The sequence below is a fragment of the Xyrauchen texanus genome, chromosome 30, assembly GCF_025860055.1.
Source record: "Xyrauchen texanus isolate HMW12.3.18 chromosome 30, RBS_HiC_50CHRs, whole genome shotgun sequence".
In the NCBI taxonomy this organism is placed as follows: domain Eukaryota; kingdom Metazoa; phylum Chordata; class Actinopteri; order Cypriniformes; family Catostomidae; genus Xyrauchen; species Xyrauchen texanus.
This window is the reverse complement of record NC_068305.1, coordinates 19464691-19491735: the sequence shown is the minus strand read 5'-3', so window position 1 is coordinate 19491735 and position 27045 is coordinate 19464691. Positions and strand designations below refer to the sequence as shown.

The 27045-nt window shown below is 38.0% G+C and overlaps 1 protein-coding gene across 3 annotated transcripts in view; it reads right to left on the bottom strand.

Annotated features, from left to right (window-relative positions):
* The window catches only part of LOC127624170 (protein jagged-2-like), an 80367-nt gene that overhangs the window by 38967 nt on the left and 14355 nt on the right, over positions 1 to 27045 (bottom strand). For all 3 annotated transcript variants that reach the window (XM_052098869.1, XM_052098870.1, XM_052098872.1), the window contains exon 3: positions 5757 to 5811. In XM_052098869.1, the coding sequence (XP_051954829.1) occupies positions 5757 to 5811 (55 nt within the window). The remainder of the gene's footprint in view (positions 1 to 5756; positions 5812 to 27045) is intronic.

Genomic DNA, 27045 nt, shown 5'->3' with positions numbered 1-27045 from the left:
AAAAATTTAGAATTTTTACAATTTAATACAGAATGTAACCGAAAATAAAGTTATTTTATTTTTCTGGAGTGAAAACATTATTTTTAAATGTTGGTAACTGGTTAATTTTGTTCCAAAGGGCAAATGGTTTATCACAGTACATTTTTGGAAGTACACCAGATCTTGTTGCCCGAAAAAAATGAAACATGTGCTTTGATCATTTATTTGCCTAATTGCCCATTCTGTGAATGAAGACCTTTTCAACAACTGCGTATAATTACTACATATACTGTACATTCACAGCTAATCCAGAAACAAGGAAAACATTATTAGAGGTAAAAAGTATATTTCTCAGTTCTTTCCAGTCCTCACTGATTTATTAGATATGATGCATTAATGCAGATTTGATTCCATCGGGTTTTGACTGAGAAGCAGATCTGTATTTAAAATTATACTTAACCGTTAATTAACTGTATGCTTGTGATTTCACAAAAATTGTATTGCTCATTTTTATTTTATTTATTTCGGTGAGGAAAGTGTCTTATTTTGGGCTCGTTTTTACGGATCAGGTTGCTTAATTAAGTAATTAAGGTTAATTGCGAGATCGGGCAACACTACAATTGATATTTCACCAACCGCTTAGTGCAGAGTACTGTTATTAAAAAAAAAAAAAAAACTTTGTTCCAACTAGGCCTGTCGCGATTATTAAATAACCGTCTTATCATGGTTATTTGATCTAATCACGGTTATTTGAGACAACCACGATTAATGGATATTCCATTAATCGTCATTCATTTGCATGTCATTCAGTTGAACAGTCACTGAGCCGCACCGCGGAGGTCAACCAGGTCCTGTCCGGACGAGCGTGTGAATGTGCATGCTGTCAGCAGAGGCTTATGCCAAACTCCCGTGAAAATATAAACAAACAAGTAAAAACTCTGATAGTGAACCAAAGCCCTCCGGTTAGGGCTGCAACAACTAATCAATAAAATGTATTTTTACTGATAATGGAAATAATCAACAACGAATTTCATTATTGATTAGTTGGATATATGACAGAAAGCTCCAGTGACGTCACTTTACAGTAGAGCTGAAGCGATTAGTCAACGTTATCGAATAGTCGCTTGATCTCATTTAATGTAACATGAGATCACATTAAACTCTAATGATGTCAAGTGATAGCAGCACTGCAGTTCACACCTGACTGAGGAGTGGAAGAATTACAACTCACAGTCCAGATGCATTCTAAACTTACCAAACAGCTTCAGGTGATGTATATCACAAATTATTATAAATATGGGAATAATAATGCAAAAATACAAAATTAGTAAATACAGAAGCACTATCGATGCGGAATAAGCAGAGCTGGAGCTCTTTAAAGGAAACATCCCAGCATTACATCATTAATGCAGTTATATTTAATGTGTTATAGCTTTATTAAAGTTCAAATAATATGGAAGCAGATCATGTAAATAACTACAAACTCCAAAACTGGCATTTCTCTATGAAAAAAAATAAGAGTAATTTGTTCACGAATCGGACATCATAGCTCACGCTGTGTTTGATGGTGCATGCAGCCACTGAGCTCATATCATCAACAGAAAGGGTGAAAAGCAGCAGGAGACACACTGGCGCTCTAAAGATGTATTCAATAACACAAAAGACGATATCTGACAAAACCGCTTTTGAAAGCACACATCACGACTGTTGCCAGTGGTGAGATTTTAAATTATTGTCACAATCATTTATTTATGGTCACATTTGAGACCATTTTAGTCACAGTCTGAAGCTCTGAACTTGTAGTGTGTACCTGTCCTATGCGACTTTTGAGTGCTAGATTAAGCGTTAAAGCCACAGTCTTCAGCCATTGTACTGAATTCAGGACTAGATTCAATTATCTTTAAATTTCCTCCTTTTGTGTAAACAGTGACGGTTTTAGAACATTCGATACAGGCCTAGCCCTACTTGGCATTTTAACATGCTTCCTAAACACAGGGTACGTACAGATGCTTCCCAGTTAAATTCAAGGACTTTCAAGGACTTTTCAAGCACATTTTTATTTATTTTATTTATTATGCTCGAGATATCATTAAACAAATATACATATTTGTTAATTTTAAATAAAAATATTTTAACCATTCAGTTAATTGATTTTTTATAAAACGCCACTTATTACAAGTACAACAATGAGCATCTTTAACTACAAATTCTCACAGTAACAATTCTTGGTTCATTCATGACAAAATTGATTTGCAATTGTATGTGCTCCCTTAAAACGCACTTCGCTTTCCAACAAAAGTGAATAACTGGGTCCATAAGCAGTAGTCCATATGACTTATATGATTTCCATGTTTTCTTAAGTCACACAACAGATTTATGTGAGGAACTGACTGAAATTGCAAATGGGTCATTCTCAAAACTTTTTGACTTTCCAACTTACAAAATATTGACATTTTCCATGAAGTTCAGTTTTTGCCTATAAACGCTGAGGGTGAAAATTTGGTAACATGTTGACATTAATTGTCATTCATAAAAGGACAACTTGACTGTTGTTCTTTTATTATTTAATTTTGTTTCACGAACGAAGCAAGTTAATACTTAGTTAACACTAACGAGGGTTAAATGGGTTACAACGCCACATTTTGAGGGTTCAATTGTGTGAAAAAATTTGTTAAAATGTAAAGAACTTTTTAATATGCTGGTAAAAAATAACTATATGCAAATTTAAGCAGCCTCTGAAGATAAACCTTAAAAAAAAATCAACAACTTAAAAAAACATTTTTTTTTTTTTACATTGTTTAACAAATTTTTTTAACATTGATAAAACCAATAATATGAAATCAATGCACAAACTTTGTTTTTTTTACATGTGCGAGACGGATCACACAAATTAATCCTCCATTGATCTGCATTCAAATCATTTAAAATGTTTTACATCTCGTAATTTTTTCACTCAGGAGAGTAAACTGTAATTAAAACTGATAGTTGGATTTATACTTGTTAAATCCTCCAGTAACACTTGATTGTGATTGGCCCATTCTGAACAGCCCTGCCAAAAGTAACAGGTGTCACGTGATAGCGCCGTCTATGCGTTGCCTACTTCAGCAGTGGCCTAGTTTTTCAGAAATTAAATATATACATTTCATTTATTAATTTATAAGCAACGTATTTTAATATTTTCTATAATTCAAGAAAATTTTAAGTACCTCTTGGTAAAAATTGCTATTTTCAAGGGTTTTCCAGGACTTCAATTTGAAAAAGCCAAATTCAAGTGCTTCAAGCACTTCAAGCACCTTGTACAAACTCTGTATACAGTGAAGTTTTGCTAAAATATAACAAGCCCTGTATTGTGACTCCCTGGAGTCATACTCAACATGCTTTCAACAAACAACCACCATAGCGAAGAGCCCTCCAAGATGTTTGGCTCATTGCAGAGAGTCAAGCAAGCATCCTCTAGGCCATTGTTTCAAGTGTATGCAAAGAAGAAAAGCAGAAAACAGGACAAAATGACTTTAAGCAGAGGGAGACACGAGTGTTTGCATTTGAAGTTTTACAGATGCTGAGATATACAGTTATTCTACTGATCACATCCGCAGACCACTGTCCGGCTCCCTCAGCCTTTACCATTTTGCCAATGTTCACCTTTCTTTAGCATACGTTGAATTCCTCTGCCTGACCCTTTCCTACCGACAATTCCTCAAGCCAGACAAAAGCAGCGGGGGAAAACAGGATACAGCTGTGGAATTATGGTGCTCGTGTTGATTCCCTAAGATTTATACAAGCTGGGACTCTGAAAGAATCCCCCCAGAAATAGAGTTTGTTGATTACTGTCTCAGTTTTTACATTATTTAGAGGTTTTCACTGTTTGTATTGAGTCGATAAAAAAATATTGGGCTACCCCATTTGTAACTAAATGAACTGAAGTTCTGCTTATTTATAGATATGATCAAGTTTTATACCTCAAAGTGATTTTCAATACAGCTGAACACTTGCTGACAGTCTGGCAATAACTCTTGTATGTACTTTGCAAAAGGACTCAATATGCTGCAAGATCCTAAAGGACATTTCATCCAGCAGTTACAGTCTATAGAGACCTTCAGATGATCAGGTTTATTGAGAAATCTTGGTGGACTTGCATGCAGACTAAATCGTGTGTGCTTGTTGGAGTGGTCATGCTTAAACTTAATGCTTGTGTGAGGTTCCAAAGCAGGTCTCTTGAGGAATGTTCTAGAAGCTTAGGTAACAATTATTTGGTCATTATAACACAAAGTGTGTGTGTGTGTGTGTATATATATATATATATATATATATATATATATATAGGGTGGTGGTGGATTGTGTCTGTTGAGTGTTGATTTCGTGCTACGTTGTTACTTAATTGGTGAGATGCAATGCTGGAAAGTAAATAAACAACGTCCATCTTTTACTTTCCGTGACAACAAGCTTATAGCTAACAAGCTAACCAAGTAGTTACTTGCATACCTTGTCAGCTGAGTGGAGGCTAATGTGTAAACATGTATTCACCAAACTGTTTTTGTTCAGGATTTGCAGTTTGGTACCCCATTCTACTTAACAATTCCAGTTGTTGCATTTACAAAATGTAATATTTAAAAGTCTGGTTTTCCACAGTTGATATATTCCCCTGAACTTGTATAGCAGAATACGGTATAACACAGCTTCCGATGTTTATCTCTAGACCCGGCAGGTGTAAATGCTTCTTATTTTACAACCTGTCCCTAATTGATAGGCAGTATTAAATTGTCAGAATTTGACTGATACTTAACAGAACTACTGGTGTTTATTTAGCTATTCATTTAATTCTTTATTTAAATGGTCAGCAATTGACTGATACTAAAGTGTACTGGTATTTTTATTTTTTTTTATTTATTCTGTATTTAAATGGTCAGCAATTGACTGATACTAAACATACAGTACTGATCTTTATTTAGCTATAAGTTTTATTTAGTCTTTATATAAATGGTCTGCAACTGACTGATACTGAACATACAGTACTGATGATTATTTAGCTATTTATTGTATTTTAATTGTTTTCTTTATTTTCTCAGTATTCATTTCTAGAATTTGTTAACAAAGTATAATAATAATAATCAAATATTCTTTGATAAAATATTTAAGAAAGCAGCCTTCCGAGTACCTGTGCATAATCATATCGGTGCACAATCCACATAACATTTAAATTTACATTTATGCATTTGGCAGATGCTTTTATCAAAAGCGAATAACAATGTGCAATTATTACAGGGACATTCCCCCTGGAGCAACCTGGAGTTAAGTGCCTTGCTCAAGGACACAATGGTGGTGGCTGTGGGGATCGAACCAACAACTTTCTGCTTAACAATATAGTGCTTTAGCCCACTATGCCACCACCACTCCAACAGACATAAAAAAGGTCAGTTTTCATTCCAGCTTAAAAGGTTTCTATATTGGCCACTATATCGATCTACTATCAGCACCTAGCCTACATGACAACTGACAACTTTTACTCTTAATGCCAACAACAAAGTCCTTATATAACCCTTCCATGCCAAATAAAACCCAGAAAGCAGAATTTAAACTCCTGTCACATCCTTGTGAATGCAGAGCAACTAAAATTTTGATGTCACTTTTAAGGATCAGCCTCTATGTCCGCATCATCCCGAAAGCACTAAAATAAAGACTATAGTGTTCAACACCCAACATGAGCACTGAACCCAACCACGGGAAACTACAGCATCCTACAGCAGTGCATCATGTAGTACATGAAGTGGAATACTCACCGTTTTGTGTGGAGTTGTCCCAGTCCCAGGCTTCCAAGATGAGTGTGTAGGACCGCTGTGAAGGAGTAAGAGAAAGCATATTAGTATGAGACTTTTTTTTAGAGGGTTCATTTTTGCACTGCTATTGAAGGTGAACAAACAACTAGATTTTAACTTTTTTTGTGTTGTGCTAACCCATGGAAAAGTAAATGCCACTCTGCAAAAGCATGTGGATGCCAGGGCATTTTATGCTGCTGCTAAGGTGTATCAAGTAGCTTTACGTGCTTTACTATGAGGTTATTAGGGTGGCCTGGGTGACTTTTCACTGGTCCAAGTCAAAAGAGCCCACTCCTAACTCTCTATGATATTGAAGTCTCTAGATATTGCTTGGGTATCTCCTCCAATGCCAGTCGATGGATTTTTTTCATTCACCAGGTGCGCAACAACTTATGCACCAAAGTGTAATACTTATGGTTAGGAATTTGAAGAAACTATCATTAAGATGAATAGTAACAGTGATGACAAGAGATTGACAAGAGATAACAGCTCCATTATGTTTCAGTCCTCTCTCGACAGCAGGGCAGAGTATAAAACAGTTGCGTTTGGTCACAACATGAGATGGGGAGGGAGAGCACATCTTGGATGCTCACACTAAATTTGGAAAAATTCTTGATGCTCCTCTGATATCTGTAGGCCTGTCACGATAACTACTTTTGTTGGATGATACATTTCCCAGAAATAATTGCAATAAACGATATTATTGTCATTTTAAGACCATTTTATGCCACTGGTATAATTATAATATAATAGCATAATAATGCAAGTACACCCTTTTCAAAGAGCTAAATTATAAACATAAATAATAAAACCAATCAAACAAAATAATAAATAAAATGGACTCTCGGGCTCCGTTAACAAAAATTGCACTCAATATTAAACATTTGGCACAGGGGTATAGAGAGTCATTCATTCCTTAACAGGCAATATACTGCCAATCCAGTTTCTCAATGGTTAGGTTCTTTGTTAACAAAAAGTGCAAAGTAACAACATATTAGCTATAAGTTAATACAAGTAACAAGCAGAACAGGATGGGATGGTGATGTTTTAGATGAGCTTTTAAGGTAAGTTGCAGGGCTGTAAACAAACATCAATGTAAACATTAAAATGCAACAAAAAACGAATCCTGAGAAAGTACCCCGTTTATTTTATACTGTATGTGGTTCGTTGACAAATAACATAACTGTGAACTTTTATCAAGATTGAAGATTCATCAGCATATGAAAATAAATCAACAACTCCACACCTTTACATTTATCATGTCCTCTCTAGAAACATGTCTTCCATCCCTGAAAAATATTTCACATATCCCAGCAGGATATCAAATGCCAGATGGAACAACTAACCAAAAAAAATCATAATATTCATGACATAGTCTTTGTTAAAATTACTATTACCTTAACAAATATTTTTTTTTATATTTAAACTATAACTATATAAATACAATATTTAAAAAAAATGTATCAGGTGTAAGGAAAATATGGTACTACTTTTTACTTGATGGTTGTACGACCAGACATTTTATTTATTAAATAAAAAATTTGGATGTGTTCAAAATGTTTGGTATGTTCAAAACCACATGAAAACATTATAAATATAGAATAGTATTAGTTTTTTTTATTTTTTTTTAAGATTATGTAGATTTTCCATTTTCACTATGGGGGGCCTTATTTTTGAATGACCCATGTATTTTAAAGACAGATAATATATTAACATTTTATGTATATTGTTAATATTATAGTGCTTATATTACCCGTTTATTTTTATGTTTGTATATTATTACTTACTAAAATTTACTGGATTCACATGGCAGAGAATACCTGTAAAGGAAAGAGCTCCAGAGAGATGGAGATGATAGATGTAACAGGTGTTTAAATGTTTATTTTCATCCTGCAGCAGGTAGCATTACACAAAGCATTTTTGCTACTTCTGCAGTTCTTGTCAAATGTGTTATATTATGACTTATGATGGAGCACCACGATATAAAAGGCTGCAAATCTGGATCACTCTGACGTTATGTGCTTGCAAAGTTGACAGCTTTTTGTTTATAAATAGGTGCAATAGTTTTAATTGAATTGCTTTCTTAACATAAGCGCCCAAAATTTGTCCACTTCGCACAATCACACCAAATTCAACAAGCGCTGCTGCACGAGATAGGGAGGACATGCAAAAGTGGATTTCCTGTATCTTTCGCACATTCTGGAATTAATACTGCACAGAATTTCAGGCACTGTAGATTATTTTCAACAGCAGGATATTATTTATTTTAATAAGTGATACAGGCATACTCTAAATCACAAATAAACCCAATATTTATTATTTTCATTCCCTTTTTAAGGTTCAGTCATGCAACTTGCCCATGCAAAAATCCACTTATCAAGCGTTAATGTCGAGCCCTGAGTGCATTTACACTTTTCATTGCCACTGTTTTTAAACAAAGCCGACATACCTGCTCATTCACGTTAATGTGCTCTCCTCTCTTATTCGGCATAATGCCAAAATGTTCCCACACATCGGAGCTGTGAAATGCGGCTTTGAAACCAAGTCCATTTGAACTTATTCTTCCAAACTTTCTGGCTAGAATTATGCAGTTGTCAGGAAAAGCACCAATTCAAACATCTATTAGCCTCAAGTAACCCGTAATCTAAACCTGTTGCTGTACGCTCTGTGTTTGTGTGGAGGAGCTGCCTGAGCCCCGCCTCCGACACAGACTGGACAAGAGGACAGACTAGTAGACTAGTGGCTAAAATGTTGGTGACATTCATTCTTATGTAAACAAACACGCATGAAAACACAATGGGCAATATCGAGGTCAGCAAAAATTATCGAGGTCATGTCCATATATCATACAATAAGTCGATAATGTAATTATCGTGACAGGCCTAGATATCGGAGAACTGATCTACTGCTCTATGTGTCATCTTTAGTCCCTAACTGACCAAGTCATATTTATCACCTTTCATACATTCAGAAACAGGCCACAGAAGCAGGGTAAACTTCTACCAGTAATCTGAAATGATACATTTAGGCTAATTGGGGTGTTTTTCTTCAATGTTATGTTCATTCACACTGTGTTCTCACTTCTGATCTTCTGAAGACAGGGTAAATGATTTCATTTTTTTGGCTCTCTATTTGCACTAATCAAAATACTATGCCTTCACACATTGAATAGGTCAAGTATAAAGATCATTGGTCGACCAACAGGTTTTAAAAAATAAATTGTATCCCCTTTTCACCTAATTTGGAATGCCCAATTTCCACTACTCAGTAGATCCTCGTGGTTGTGCTCACCTCAATCGGGGTGGCGGAGGAAAAGTCTCTGTTGCCTACGCTTTTGAGACAGTCAAACTGCGCATCTTATCATGTGGCTCATTGCGCATGACACCGAGGAGACTCCCAGCATGTGAAGGCTCATTCTACTCTCTATGATCCATGCACAATTTACCACGTGCCCCATTGAGAGTGAGAACCACTAATCGAGACCACGTGGAGGTTACCCTATGTGACTCTACCCTCCTTAGCAACCAGGCCAATTTGGTTGCTTAGCAGACCTGGCTAGAGTAAATGAGCACACCCTGGATTCGAACTCGCGACTCCAGGGGTGGTTGTCAGCGTCAATACTCACTGAGCTACCCAGGCCCCCCCCGATAGGGTTTTTTTTAGTGGCTGATGCAGAAGCCAATATCCAGAGAACAGGGTGGCTGATAGGCCAATTCAATGCTGATATATCACAGAATTTAATACGGTAAATAAACATAAAATTGCTAAAAACTTTAGTTATTTAAAAAACTTACTTATTTAAAAACGTATTTAGCACTATATTTACTCAATTTCACACAAACCTTTCTAAAAATAAATCTAAAAAAAATCATAATATAGTATTTTAAATAGTAGATAGTTCCTTCTGTTTCTGATTTCTGTTTAGTCATAAAAGTTTAGTAAATTTTTTGCACATGAAGAAATTGTTAATATATTAGGAAGAAGGAAATAACAGTACAAACAGTAGTCCAGCAACCAGTGCATAATGAATAAGACATTTACATATAGCACACGTGAAGCACATTTACCCATTACCATTCATACCATTAAAATGAATGGGAGAAATTAGAACGACCAACTGCAGCCATCAGATGTAGATAAGAAGTCCCGCCTTACGGATAAAAGAGCCAATCACATTTGAGATACATACAGTTTTAGTCACTTGTGAAAAATGTGGCATAGTGAGGATGCCTTCAGAAATAATAACAAAAATAGTTAAATTATGACTCAGTCCACTTGACATTGCGTATTGATGCATATGGGAGTGCCTTCATACACAACCTATTTGAAACCAGCAGACGGAATCTTCACGGCAACGAGAAGACTCTCCGCTCCCCTGCAATGTTCCGGCGAACATCTCTCCGCCTCGCCACTTGATGCTTGTGAACGGACCTCAGCATTCTGATTCTCCGCAGCGCGTCGGCAGGTGTAGAGAATCCTTTTAAAAAAAATTCTTTGTGTGATAATATATATATATATATATATATATATATCACACACATATTTATCAGTGAATGATGCTACTGCCCTTCCCACCAGCGAGGGCGAGGACAGTGTACACGCCACTGACAGGCAGATGCTTCGCGTCCTTACAAGGGCGGTCGAAGAACTCAACCTCGAGTGGTCTCCCCCAGAGGAACCTGGGCAGTCTCGCCTTGATGAGTGGTTCTTGCCTTCCGGACGCCAACAAGTGACCGCCTCCCACAGATCTGCCACGTTTTTCCCCGTAGTGCACAGCGAACTATCTAAGTCCAAGCGCGCATCCTTAGTGCACACGCAGTGATGCCGTTCTCACGAACGTGGACCACAGGGAAAAGAAAGGCTATGCCCAAATACCCCCTGTGGAGGAGGTGGTAGTGGCACACCTCTGTCCTACGAGTAACAGGCCGTGGAAATCAAGCCCTGTACATTTTTCTAAGCCATGTAGACGGACGTCCACACTGGTGGGAAAAGCCTACTCGGCAGCAGCACAGGCTGGATCAGCACTCAACGCAATGGCAGTCCTCCAGGTATTCCAAACAAAGCTCCTCAGATAAATAGACGAGTACGGCTTTGATACAGAGACTTTCAAAAGAGCTACGGGCCGCTACAGACCTAGCGCTGCGTGCAACATAAGTCACGGCGCAGGCCATCGGCAAGTCCATGGGCAACCTGGTCGTCCTGGAGCATCATATATGGCTGACTCTCACGGAGAGGAGTGACAGAGAAAAAAACATTTCTGTTGAATGCTCCAGTGTCTAGAGCCGGGATATTTGGCAGCGCAGTGAGTAAGTTTGCTGAGCGTTACATCACAACTCAGCAGCGGTCACAAGCCATAAAACATTTAATGCCCAAACAAAGCATACCGCAGACGGCTTGCCAATGCTCTGTCTCAAGCCAGCGCCTGGCTAAAAAACCCACGCCTGCTAACTCTGAGCCAGCACCTTCCCCAACCGAGCCACCAGTGAGGCCACGCAAGCCGCGGACCAGACGGAAACAGCCGTACCAGCGTCGAATTCCCCTGCACAGCGGAAGTGCTCCTGATGGGCGCAACGCTTTGAAGCTGAAAACCAAGACTGTGGTTCCATTCGGTACTCCAAAGAAGGCTCGATAAGAGACACAGAACACTGTTCCCCACTGCTGTTCATCGGGAGAGGAATGTTGTTGCTCACAATGTTTTGAAAACATTTGTTGTTTTTGATTCTGGCTGATAGAATACACATTAGATATTAGATGAACGCTCGACGGAAGAAAACGTTGGATTTTCGTAAGGTTCGTTAATTACATCTGTTTAACGAGATATCTGCATATTTGCAAATGGTATATAATATAAGTTGTATTGATATTTGCCTTTTATCATTAGAAAAGAAAGATAAAGGTGACAGGGAACTGTTGAGGTGAGGCTGATAAAATATGTGCTTTAGAGGTAAATAAATGAGCACTCCACAGGATGCTGGATCTGCTCAAGTTGTTAGAATGGTTTACTACATCTGTATAAACAAGATATGTGCATATTTGCAGATGGAATATGATATTAGTTTTATTGATATTTGCCTTTATCATTAGACAAGACACTTAAAAGTCACAGGGAACTGTTGAGGAGAGAGAGGGAGATTGACACAGGCAAGCACTTTAACATTATGAGCTCAAACATGTCTGCTGCGGCTCTGATATGTGGACCGTTTAAATGACACTGTGTTGTACACAAAACGAACCATGACTGGTCGTTTCTATGTCTCAGTCACTTCACATGCAAGCAGCCAATTTTCAGCTCCCTCAAGAAAAATCAGAAAAACGTATAAGTCCGAATTTCGTCCAATTTATCGGCTTTGGCGACATATTCGTCGACCACTAATAAAGATGTGAACCAATTGGCCATAGATCTGTTTTAACATTAGTTAACAACATTAGTTAAAATGAACAAACAATAAACAATACTTTTACAGCATTAACTAATATTGATTAACGTTCATTTCCACATATACTAATACATTTTTAAAATCAAATGTTGTATGTTAACATTAGTTAACTAACAGTGTAGGTCTACTGATTAGATGAGCCAAAAGGTATAAAAGGGCACAACTGCTCTCTTTAATTAGAGTGTTTGCACTAGGACACATTGTCCACACACAAAAAAGCAAGATCTCTGAGCTCACTGACTGAAACATACTCTTCAAAAGTATGTAAATGCAGACACTTTTAGATACGCAAGCTTGATTTTATGCATTGTTGCATTACATCGTGCTTTTGAATACAATTCAGATACAATGAAAAGAAGTGATGCATTCTCACAGTTGCTGAAAGGTGTGCTATAGCGGACATTAGAGAGAACTGTCCGCTTGTACAGCAAGTTTTCTTTCAAGCCAACTACTGTCAAGGTGGAGAAACAATTGGTTAACTCTATTGCCTCCTGGAGAACTGAGGTTTGTTCCTGCCACAGTAACGCAACCAAAACGCTTGCATCTGCATACATACTTGCAAATACTTGTTTAAATACTTGTTTCTGGCCTTCTACTTTGCAAAGAGAGTGTTTTTGGTCTAATATGAAATGTTAGTTAGCAAGTGTATGAATGAGTGAGAGAGAATGTACAGCATCATCCTTTTCTTTAGCCGTTTTTCATATGCAGGGTGGTGGGTAGCGCTGGAGCCTATCCCAGCTGTCTCAGGCTGAAGGCGGGGAAACACCCTGGACAGGTGGCCAGTCATCACAGTGCTAACACACAGACAAACACATTAACACTCTTACTTACACCTTCTGGCAATTTAGAGTCTCCAATTGACTTGACGTACACCATAATGTACATTTTTGAATAGTAAGGGGACTGTTAAGATTTACACACACATCTTGTTGATCTCCAGAGGTGGAGTCCGACAGTATGGATGTGAGTGTGTGTGCGCCAGAGAACTGGGGGTGGGCCTGTTGGCTGGTCTGGTGGATGCAGTCAGGGATTAGAGGCTGCACCAGGTCTGTCTGGATGGGTTGGAATGGAAGTGGGTGTGGATGTGGGGGACATTGTGCTCTGCCATGGCCACATATCCATGCAGACGACCAACAGATGCGTCTTAAAAAGATGGATTATTCGACATGAACGTGGATCATCCCATGACATGCTGCAGGGCTTCTGACCTCTCCTCCCATCCACCAACATGGGGGGCGTCTGCTGTGTCTATGCGTGAGAGAGCGTATTAGTGTGGTCTCATGGTAGTGAGCATCTGTGTTCACGTGCATGCTCGCCTTTGTGAAATGTTTGTATTTGTGACAGAATGTGTGTGTGTATGTTGGGGGGGGGGGTGGGTTGTGGTCCAAAGCTCCATCAGAAAGTTAATATGCTAGATTGATCCAGTTGGCTGTGCACATGTGGTCATATGTACTAGTGTATGGCATGTGCAAACCCAAAGAGAAAGGTCAGAATGTCAGGTTGTGTGTGTGTGTTTGAGAGAGAGAGAGAAACATCGTAGCATAGGAATGGTCCTGTTCCCACACACGCCATCTCTGATTAGCTGGATTATGTGACATCTGCCCAAAGGGCTAGATGCGGATAAAGCCTGGTAGGGGGAGGTGACCACAGAACAAAGACCTCCATCTAAACTCTGTCACTATGTTGCCGTTTTAACAAAAGTAAATTCTTATCACGGCCTACTTTCGCTGATAACAAGATATTTATAGTTCGCTGTGGACAAGCTAACACAGGCTGTCTGGCATGGATGCATTCGTAGGCGGCACCCATCTTATGTCCTACCTAACATACATTTTCCCCCACCAATGTGCTTGCTGTCAAAACTATTCAATCCTCCAGGTGATTACATACTTGCATTTGGTAAGCTTGCAGAAATGCTGGGACATTAGGCCTGTACAAAGCCTATGTTTGTGTTTTTGTGGCTGTATAAGTAGGTGAGTGGCTAGCAGGGGGGTGGTGGTGGAGGAGGGAGCCACAGGTGCAGGTTCCCACAGTTGGTGGATGGGGAAGTTTAAAGAGGGGTAGGGCTGAAATTAGAGGGGGATGCATTGAGAGAGGCTAAGAATGACCCTGGAGACCTTTCATCATGCTTCTCATAAGCTTAAAAATTCTCCCACGCCACATTTTCAATCTACTGCAATGCTTTGACTCATGCACAACCAAGGCCCTGCTTAGTGCAAACCATCTGATTATTACAAATGTGGACTTTTAAAACAATGTTAACTTTAAACAAGTTATCATATGACATCTCCTTTCAGGATCTCCTTGCTAAGAGGACAAAGTATTTTCCACCAGCATTATGAGTGGTGTCATTTTCAAGTAACGTCCAATTAAGGACGCCTCACCACGGCGACCAATAAAGGTCACTGTGACTCGGTTAAGCGCGAGGCAAGGTGGTCCAAAAGCTTTCACATGCCATATCTGAAGTACCAAAGCCTTCATCATTCTGTCAATACCCCCTACCCCCCCCCCCCTGCAATAAATAGAGAAAGAGAACTGGGAGAGAATTACAAAACTGGGTCTTCGCTATGGAGGGGTTACTGAAGGAGACAAAAAGAGATAAACGTAGACAGAATAAAAGATATAGGTCTTCATTCGCCATTGACCTTAGTAAGAGAAGGTGTATATCATTCCCTCATTTGCTTCTGGGAGTGGAACTACCGACAGAGGCAAACTTCCCTTGTCTGACCTGCCAGGATGATCCCTTCCCCACCCCTCAAGCCAGTCGACACGTTACCAGAAGATCATGTGTGCCATTGTGCTTAGAGGCAAATTAGGCTAAGTGTCATAGTCAGCACTTTAAGACTTAAATGTTTATGAAAAAGGTGGTAAGCAACAGCTAAATGGCAAACATTTCTGACCATAATACCATAGACTTCTATTGCTTAAAGCTAATTAGATATAGAGGAGAGCATTTACAATTGAAACAACAAAAAACACTTGCAATTTTAACCCTAAAGTTTTGAAATGTTGGCTAAATCTTCTATGACATTTTACACACTAAATTAAACAGACAGTGGTGAAATTCGATATTGCATTCACAACACCCATTCTGTAAAATTATAACAGTGGTTCGTGATAAATGAAAAAGCCCCACAATGTGTATTTAAATATTTTAAGTGTGCATACTGATTATAGACTGTACACAACATCACACTAAAGACCAACCCTAAATAAAATAAAAAGCATTTTCAAAATAAAACATTGTTAAAATATTGATCTTTGTCATTGTTAGTTCATGTTAGTTAACTAATGTTAACATACAACATTTGATTTTAAAAATGCATTAGAATACTTTGAAACTAACATTAACCAAGATTAATAAATGCTGTAAAAGTATTGTGTGTTCATTTTAGCTAATGTTAACGAATGTTGTTACCAAAATATTTATAAATACTTTTTCCAAATGAGAATGCTCCCAAATGTCCCCGAAGAATGGTCTTGTCAGATTAAGTGAACTTCTGGGGACAAATTTTTCACCACACCAGGGCTCCAGACTGCGACTAAAATGGTTACAAATGCGACCAAATATAATTTCTTGCGACTATAATTTAAAATCTAGTCGCCATTGGTAGTCGGGTTGTGTGCGTTCGTATGCGGTTCCGTCAGAAATCATCTTTTGAGTTATTAAATACATCTATAGAGCACCAATGTGTCTCGTGACGCTTTTCACCCATCCCATTGTGATGAGCTTGTGACCAAATTACTCTTTAAACCAGATCTTTTTCATGAATCACACGAAAAGAACTGAGGGTTTGAACTCCGGAGATAAGGTTATCAGTTTGAATCAGATTCACTGTCTCAGCGAATCAGCCGTCAGTGAGCTCACGACTTGGAGTGCAGACATTTCAAAATAAGCGGCCCATGCATATCAGGCTTCTTTATAATTAAAAGTCCTGTATTGTGTACCTCTTTTTTTTCTCCTGGTAATTATTGATTGGGCTTGGAGTAGCAAAATAAACTGCATCTAGGATTTCATTAAATTTGTACTCTTGTAGTGGGCCATCAGGCAACAGTAAAAGACTAAGGCAATATTGTAAAACAATTTATATACTAATATATATATATCAGATCAACCTTTTGACACTTAGGACAATTGAGGGACTTGTACACAACTATTACACAAGGTGCATCATTCATTGATGCTCAAGAAGACAAAACACTACTATATGCATACTATATTTCATGCAATTATCTGTAATGTAGATTGTGAAAAGCAGTTGTATAAAAAAATGAAAAAGTTTATCTCTTATACCGTTTATTAAACCTTCGATTAATGGGTTATCAGCGGTCTTCATTTTCTTCTGCTTTATATATTGTTCTGAACAGCAATCTAAATCGAGTAATTCTGTGATTTTGCCACTAAAAACAGCCATTTGGCTCCTTAATGTTTCAGTTTAGGAGCCAATGCTCCTTAATCATTTTTTTAGTCTGGAGCATTGCACACCATAGCTAATCATACACAGACACACAAGCCATTCCTTCCAAGTCTAAGCACCAGTCACACCAGTTCTGTGAGAAATTTTGATTGATTGTCCTCAGGGGACCTGCAGGTCTTTTATACATATCCTGCAAGCGACTGCAGCATACAGTATAATCTCCATTAATCTGGGATGTCAATACTGTCTTTTTCACAGAATTTACAGAGAGAGAGTTTTGGGCCAAACTGAAGGGTGGAGAAGCAGAGGACAACACTGACCATGACCTTCAATTACCTTCAAATGTGAGACACCACCAGGCCAATTACAGACCACTGAAAGTCTTTTTGTATTATCAGTCTGGAACAGATGAGACCATTTCCTGTTCATAAATTTAGGGGTATAATGTGTCCTCAAGTTTTCACAACACAATAACAAACCCCCTAAGACCAGTTTGAAATGACTGATTAATTATTTACACATGATGTTGAAAAAATTTCAATAAAATATTCCATCGTTAGTACATTTCATTTCTTAGACCTACTCTGGACTGCCAGAAAGGTAATGGTGGAAATAAATCAAAGCACGACTTTTTAATTTCAGCACATTAGTGTCAAAAAGCAGCCATCATCTTTAGGAAACACAGTCCAATCCCACAGTGTAGATTTCTTAAAACGACATGGCCATGGTGCAGATTTAGCCTAGATGTGTTCTCCCCAGGGACCTGCGGCACAGGTCTGATAAAAAATTAGAGCACTCTGTTCTCACCAAGCAGGCGATCAGCGATGTGATGGCAGCAATCCACTCCAGCATGACAAGGTCATATTTGTGTCAACTAAGTCTAGACTTAGTAGGCGTGTTTAGGGGTGTTGGGGAGGTCTAGTCAGCTCACAAGGGCCACATCATGCCCTTAGCAGTGGGAAGAGGAGGTTGAAAAGCCAGCTCAGTAATCAATCACCCACAAGAGAAAGGTGTTCCCTACTCCATCACCACTACACAGAGGTTTCAGCCATACTGCCGACAGGGGGTGAACAGGTCATTTCATCTGTGCTCTTTCTATTGCTCTTTCTCTTGGTCTGTCAATCCAGCATCCAACACACATCTATCTTAAATTCCAAACCCACAACACTATTTTTGTGATGACGAAAGTATCCAGAAGACCAACAAGTATCACAAGACACATAACTCTCTGAAGATGACAACCTAAAGCTTACAGTCTAATTAACCTAAAATAAATGGCAGAGATTACTCAGATCCTGGTAATTACAGGAGAGCAGGGAAGGAAGGGGAAGGGGACACATCAAAGGAAATGGCTGGCAAAAATGGCTGGGGGAGCCTCTATGAGAACCAAGATAAACAGTGACATTTACCTCGACATCCCTAACCCAGCATGTGGAAGAAGTTTGGCAGAAAAGGGTCACTTGTTCAGAGACAAATGTGAGAAGACTTTTCCATCCAGCCTCGTCAATGACCCTACCTCAGATCACACCTATAGGCTCGGTCACATTTACTTATGCACAGCGAAATCAGCATAATAAAGAATTTTACCTTTTTGGTGAAGGAATTTCCCAAAACATGGGGATCATATTTGGTGAATTTTGGCATGCGACTTCACAGCATTGACCAATGATAAGATGGTTGGTTTGGCAGTGACCAGTGTGAAGTCCAGTAAAAAGAAAGGTGGCTTGGCAAGTATTTTTTGTGTTTTTCACACTCCATTAACATCCACCCTCACCTTCTTATCCTGCATAATTTTGCTGTGCAAAGGTAAATGTGACCGAGGCTTAAGCAATGAATGGTTATTCCAATCTAGTACAGAAAAGGTTTAGAGAACTTTTTGGGCTTTGCTAGTTAGGGCTGGGCTATAGGACGATGTAATCGGATATCGACAACATCTTACAAATATGACGATGCCGATTGCGACACTCACTGACAGATGATGATCGACAATATTGGCACTTTTCCACTGCACGTTATGGTTTGAATGGTCTCAACTCTACTCGCTTTACTTTTCTAAGCTTGCATTTCCATTGCAGTTTAGTGCCACCTCAACATGGGTGGGATTATAGGATGATCGTAATAGTTGCGCCGCCTCTACTGCCATGACATCATCTTAAACACGACACAAACTGACCAAAACAATAACACAACCACTAGCTGTTAGCTACTAGCTCATTGTGCTGCATAATCAGTTGTTGCATGTTGATTTTAAACAAGTGTAACAGTTCGATTGGCCTGGTTGTTTTAGAAGCAAGTTTCCAGTAGCTGGTCAACTAAATAAAGTGAAGCTTTCAAGCAGAATATAAAGTTAACGTAACAAAATGTACCATCCTCCATCGTGGCTGAGTCCAGGGCAATCTCCCTCCCATTTCTCACTAGTTTAGATAACGTCCATTTGGTCGAACAACTTCCACTTTTCCTTGATGGTTCTGCAGTCACTTTTAATTTATTTTAATTTTTTTACTTTTCCCTACACTCTTGGTAGCCGTGTGCGGCCAACAGCTGAGACACTTCCTGAGAGACTTTTTCTATCAGTGATCTGCAGGATTTTGATGTCACATTTAGTATCGGCTCGTCTCGCTTGGAACCTCGACCGAAGTCGTACTAAAAGGTACCAGGGACTATCCACAGTGGAAAACCCCAAAAAAGCAAGCAGAGTCGAGTTGTTCCATGCAGTGGAAAAGCCCAATATCTGGAAATGGCAAAACCATGGATCTGGGAAGTTATAATTTAAACAGTAATAATATAGTATATATCGTTATATATTAAACAGTAGTTCAGGGTGTGAAACAGAGTTCTTCGTCCAAATGCAGGAATTTCATGAGCAGGTAATTTTGCTCATCTACCCACATCAGGCGGACGACCTTTAAGATGCTTCGAAGTGACACATGACAAGAAATGCTGTTAGACACAGACACATGCTTGAAGAAACTCACTATTTTATTTTTAGAAAAAACTAAAGAAAAGCCAATGCCAGTGTCTGATTCGCTGTTTGTTCAGAGGCATGCAGCGTGAGCTGGAACAGGTCTCGTGTCTCGTAGAACAGGCACATGTAAAGAGTTCACTCTTTTTTTCAGTTTCATTCTTCTGAAAAAAATTTGAAAGAATAATGTGGTCTATAAGAATGCAGAAAATGATCTCCGATCATCTCAGGAGATGCTGTGAGTTTTGTTTGCTTTATTTCCACAAAGCAGTTTGTGGTTAACATGTATTTTGAACTCTGCAGTTTCTGTAATACATATCTTTGTATTAAAGAAATAAAAAGACAAAAGTTATTAAAGGGCACCTATTATGCCCATTTTCAAAAGATGTAATTTAAATCTTTGCTTGTCCCCAGAATGTGTCTGTGAAGTTTCAGCTCAAAATACCCTACAGATCATTTAATATACCATGTTGAATTTTTGAGTGGGAATAAAAACTAGCTGTGTTTGTGTGTGTCTTTAAATGCAAATGAGTTGGTGCTCCCCACCCCGTATCCAGAATAGGGTGGAGTTTTGACATCACTGCTTCAGATAACTAGACATCATAAGCAATATGACTGATAGCGATAATAGGGTGTTCAGCCCTATCTGTTTGAACTGGAGTCAGATTCTGATGAGGGAGAGACTGTGACAGAAGTAACAACTTTGAGAATGAAACAGGAAGTTTCCGAATGGTTATTTGATCAAATTATTTATTTGTTGTAGAGGTTTTTCAGAGGTTTTGCAACGATGGATGAGCAACACACACACACCCACACAAATACTGTTACAACGTTTGCCATGCGCTATAACGAAACAACACACACAAACAAAAATGTCCATCGGCAGTGTCCGTCAACAGTCAGGTCTGTATAAAGTGATGTCACTTTGAAAAGAATCTGTGAACGGCTTGTTCTAAAACAGTGCTTATGATTAATGGGGATTTTAAAAAAAGAACTGCGTGGATTTTAATAATTATAGGGTGGCTGTGAACTGCCAACACACATTTATGTTCAAACACCATGTAAAAGTGAATTTTGCAATAGGTCCCCTTTAAATCATTAAATAACACAAGACCTTTATCCTAAAATTGAGTTCCATTTATTTTTTTTAGGCAGCATTAACGGTATTACCAAAACGCAAACAAACACAATTTAGTTAATAACCCTTTTTTGGGAAAAAAAGGGAATTAATTAGGCTTATTTATTATTATTATCTTTGAATTTAAAATATACAAATCTTTAGTTCTTAATTTGTATGCTATTAGTAATTTTCCACCTGTTGTCGTTGATGGAAACTTTGTGTGATAGCAAATGGGGCGATTGGAGAAATTAAATGTTTGGATTTGGGGAGGTGATTTGTGAGAACTTCGAGGACACAGGGAAATAGGTTCCTTCAACCCAGGTTAGTGGGCTTTTATTGACTTATACAGGGCGCCACAACACGCAAGCTTCACAATAAACTTTCACTTTCTAATAGGCTTCCAGACTCACTCACTCACTCACTCACTCTCACTCTCACTCTCTCTCTCTCTCACTCTCTCTCTCACTCTCTCACTCTCTCACTCTCTCTCTCACTCTCTCACTCTCTCTCTCTCTCTGATTTTTTGATTACTTTTTTCATTTAGTTTAAACTGCATTTAGAATTTAGAAATGTCTTTTAAGTTTTTCATACTTCAATAAATTAATTTAATTCCAAAGCAAAATCAATAAAGCAAAAATATTCACGAATCGAATAAATCACAGTATTTAAGGCGACTATCGATAAACTATTTTTATAAAGGCCAATATGAAAATCTGTTCCCATCCTTCCTTGTCAACAACTCTACCTGAGCTAGTTAAGCAATGCCTGGATATTCCATGGCAAAAAAAGATTTAGGGTGCTTTCACACTTGGTTCAATTTCTTGGACCAAACAAGAATTAAATTGTTTCCTCTCCCTCCCCCCACTGGTTTCTGTTCACATCAGTCAGTTTGCAGTCAGATTGCGTCTTCAACGTGAGCACACACAGCAGCTGTTTACCACTGTAACCAAGTAACAGGTAAAGACATCAGCTTTACTGTATTACTCAATTCTTCATCTCTTTAGATTTACCACCAAAACTTTATATGCACAAACCTAGAGATGCACCGATACCACTTTTTCCTCTTCCGATCCGATTCCAATATCGGAAATCTCAGTATCAGCTGATACCGATCCCAAGCTGATACCAGTGTTTTTTTTTTTTTTTGCATAATCAGTTTAGAATAGCTTTACATTATTGTGCGTAACTAATTGGGTGTACTCTTTCATATGTAAAGAAACGCAAACCTCTAACTACACATTATTTAAAAATAAATGTATAGCTTATTAAGAAAAACTGTAATTTTAACTAGTCTACTGGATAATGTAGTAGCAAAATTAACAGTAATTCCAGTATAAGTCATCAGTAGAAAATATGTATTTTTTAATGTTTCAACTTGCATTTGGACTTTAAAGGATTTAGATCTCTTTTAGTTGTAGATATCAGCTCACTTTTCAGTCACACATTTATTTTTTGGAACCCATTAAACTAAATATTTTAAAGAAAATAAAAAAAATACTAAATGATGACAATAATAATAAACTGTTATTAATAACATTATTATTATTGACTTTTAACAGTAATATATTTAAATTGTGCACATTTTAAACTTCACACTTTTATTTTGACATTCTGAACTCTCCAGGAACTCCTGTATGTGTCTGTTTGTAGGCAAGTTCACCGTAGTTTAATTTGCTTCTTTTTCAAATTCTGGTAAAAACAAAAGCACCTCCAGTGCCGTTCTAAATGTATATTATAAGTGAACCGAACTATTGAGCATCTACATCTGTGATGTTGTTCGTGAATAGCGCTCCGGGTTTTTCCTGGCTCAAAATGAGGCGGAGGTGGTACCATACTGATAAAAAAAAGTGACATTAAAACATTAATGTACACCTAATGACCTGGTAACAGAAGACTAGTGTTAATTTTATCAGCTGTTTATTAATTTAGTATTCGTCTTAGTCAGGTGTCAAATGTCCTTTTTAGTTTTTATCATATATAGTCAACCTTATCCTATTTTTTTGTAAACGTTTTAAACCATAAGAGTATTATTGATAAGCACTTTTCAATCTAGTCTATCCAAAAGACGAGTGTCTCCGTGTTAGAGTGCGCATCAGCCGGCGTATCGGTCCCGGTCTCGACTCTAGCTAAGATTGGGTCATTTTCACGACAGGTTGAAGCAGCTCTGACCGCACAGAGAATGACAGTTTTGGAGTTTGTGCTTATTTACATGTCACACTCCCGTATTATATGAACTTTAATTAAGGATGAAATAAAGATATCGCCAAGCTGTGATCTGTGTTTCTATCAGACACTCGAGCTGCAGCACTCCTCTCATCTTGTGTGTCAACATTTTAGTTTTCATGTTGTTACGTTAAATAACATCAAGCGACTATTCAACAATGGAATTATTTTATTATTATTGCAGAGATTTGTAGTTACAAATGACAATCCACCAAGTGCAACGTTTGTTAGTGTTTTCCATGAAGACACCCACCAGAGTTTTGTAGAAAGCTGGAGTCGGCACAAAATTTGACGGAGACGGCCGTCTAGTAATTCTCTATACAGGAAAAACCCTGCGCACTGCGTGAAGGCTAAAAATAGCCGTGAGTGAATCACCCAGGGCTGCATGTGCTTATATGTGCGTCAACTGAGCAGCACCACTCACTAAAGTCCTAGCAATGCACGTGCATACTATATATTACTATAAAATACTATTTACTTTAAATAGTATTTATAAACAGAATTAAACAGACTATTGCGATTTACTGAGCTATCTCACATCTTGAATAAAATGCACGCGCAATATTAACTACTTTAATGGTGTCTTTATGGTTATTTTCTGTTATTTTTGGAGTTTGAAAGTAACGAACATGACTAACACACAGTATCGGATTTGGATCGGGCTTGACGAACCGATACCAGATAAGTTTTAAAACATCAGTATCAGAACCGATACCGATCCAGGTATCAGATCGGTGCATCCCTTCACAAAATGACAATTGTGTTTGTCACAGATGCACTGAATGTGGGAACACTGAAAGATGCAAATTATATGACATCAACAGTGGTTCACTTCCATGATTTGGACCACCTTTTCCAGTGGACTTGTGTGCGGTTTGCGGGTACATGCACCAAATGTGCTAGTGTGAAAGCAGCCTTAGATGAAGAGGGATTTTTAGTTGGCTTTGCTATTCTCTCATTCAGAGACCAATGTGAAAAATCTTTCCCATCCACCCTCGCCAACATACTTACCTCAGATCAGCCCTAAGCTGTGGCTTAGAAATCAGAAATCCCTCTTCCACTTTGTGTCTTTGCACAAAGCCAGTGACCTCTCCACAGAACAAGTCCATATGACATGACTTGTTTCGACTCTGACAACTGCTTCCAGAGCACAAAAGCAGACAATAGCTTTGTTTAAACGGCATTATGGCCCTGGGAGGACAGGAAGATGCAGCCTGACGTGTACTCTGGGCCCTGGGGCTGGTAAATGATATTCTGTGTTCAGTAACCTCCCTTCTTTCAGCACTCTCCCACACTGGGGTTGAGTTCCTACAGACACAAAACAAATTAGGGGTGTAACGGTTTGAATTTCTCAAGGTTCGGTTGGTATCACTGTTTTAGGGTCATGGTTTCGGTACGGTTCGGTATTTGCATTGTAAAAAAAGATACTCTATTCGGTACACATCATGGTTTTAAAACTAGGGATGCACTGATCCGCTCCGATACTCACGTACCGATGAGCCCTATCCAAATCAGATACTGTGTATTAGTCATGTTCGTTCCTGTCAAGCTCCAAAAATTACATAAAAGAACCATAAAAGCACCATTGATTTAGTTAATATGACTTGGTCATTTTATTCAAAGCCACTTGAAGATGTGCGATAGCTCTGTGAATCACAAAAGGTTGTGTCTAATAAGTAAATATATAATATGCACGTCCAGCGCCTGCGCGTTATTGAATGGTGCTGCTCTATTTACACACACACGCATGCACACACGACTATTTTTAGCCTTCAAGCTTTGCGCAACATTTGAGTGCTATTCACGAACAACATCTCAGATGTAGATGCTCAATATTGCGGTTCGCTTCACATTTAGAATGGCACCCGAGGTGCCTTTTACCAGCATTTGAATAAGAAGCTAATTAAACAGACACATACAGGACTTCCTGGAGAATATAGAATGTCAAAATAAAAGCCAGAGGGTTTTAAAGTTAAAGGTGCACGACTGAAATATATTATTGTTGTATTTAAAAAATACTGTAGTATTCTAAAAGTCAATAATAATAATAATAATAATACTGTATTATTATTATTATTATTATTATTATTATTATTTACAAATTAAAAAAATATTTAAGTATAAAGGGTTCCAAAAAATAACTGTGAATGAAGTGAACTGATATCTTCCAAATAAACTGGAAAAAAAAAAAAAAAAAAAAAAAGAGAGCTGAATACTTTAAAGCCCAGATACAAGTTGAAAAATTTGCCCCCAAAAAATAAATAAACTGCATTATTTTCTACTGAACTCTATAAATTTTGCTGCAGCATTATCCAGTAGTCTAGTTAACAATAAAGATTTTCTTAATAGTTTGTACATTTACATTGAAATAATGTGTAGTTAAAGGGTTGTGTTTCTTTACTTATAATTAGCATCACTCAGTGAGGTATAGATATTCAAAACTGATTATGAAAAAGTCCACAATAGTATCGCATCGGTATCTGCCGATACTGAGATTTCAGATATCGGAAGAGAAAAAGTGGTATCGGTGCATCCCTATTTACAACATTGACTTTAGTTTAACTATGTTATTTGAAATAAAATCATAGTAACCACAAAATCAGCATGTTACTGTTGCAATATATAGTAAAATTAGTGGTGCACCAATCAGGAGATTTGAGGCTGATATCGATCTCCGATTTTGGAGATCGGCCGGTACAGATACATTTTTTACCCTTAGCCACACTTTTGCAAGTTATATGCTGCAGTTATAAGTTTATGCCCCACTCAGTAAAATTAAGGTAACACTTTACAAAAAGGTTCCATTTGTTAACATTCTTTAACAACATTACTTTAGTTAACATGAACTAATGAACTTAAATGTTAGTTACAACATATACTAATACATTTTTAAAATCAAAAGTTGTATTAGTTAATGCACTATGAACTAGCATGAACAAACAACAAAAATAGTAATAGTTAATAGTTTTGTTGTCAATATCAAAAGGTCATTGTGACATACTGACAAACAAAAACCATGAGAGCATCACACACACAGCAAAGATACTTTCAAAAATAAGAAAGATATAGCTGCAAGCAACAATGACGGGACCAAGCACCATGGGTCCATTTCCACCCAGTGGCTTTCGGAAATCAATGCAAGGTGGACACGTGCATTTGGCATTTGACATTATTCTAAACCATTTTTAAGCAATTTGGGTAAATATAACACACATTGCACACAGAAGATATGAGACACTTCGTATTTCCCATTTTTTGACATTTAATATCTTGCCATGTCATTGGATGCATCAAAAATCTGATTACAATTTAGCATCTTCTATGTCTTGCCATAATGTCTAAATGTGGTGACAGTCTTATGAATCCACTAGGAGGAGGATTTAAAATTTCAGACAATGCAGTATTCAAAAAAATACTAAATGGCCAACTTCATATTGGGTGGAGCTAATAATTACATCTATGAAAGATGTCTGATTTGATGAGAACTATATACACGTAACAATTTTGGTGACTGTAGGTGAAAATGGGGGTGCAACAGTCTTACATGCCCATTTTAAAGGGGGTGCTACCATGCTCACCCTACACGCCCATGCAAGAACTTTTGCCCAGCGACCTTGATGTGTGTGCAAAATTTCTGGACATTTTAGGCATGCCAAGTGCCTCAAGAACACCCAAATATAGGAAGGAAGGAATAATAACATTTAATGTGTTTCCATGGCCTGCATTCATGCAAACAATCACACAATGCACATAGAATATATAAGGCACTTCCTGTTTCCCATTTTTCACTATAAATGTATTGCTTCACCATGGCTACAACATTCAAAATATCAAAAACCTATCTGCAATTTAACATCTAAAATTACTTGGCATGATATTGCACAAATTTGGTGCCAGTCACATGAATCCCCTAGGAGGAGTATTTAAAAGGTCAGAGCCTGCAATTGTCTGAAAATCCAAAATGGCCGAATTCCTGTTGGGTGAGCTAATTTAAGTATGAAAGTTGTTCAGCTTCTTGAGAAACATTTATGTACCAAGGTTGGTGACGCTAGGTGAAAATGGGGTGCTACAGAGGCCGTCTTACATGCCCATT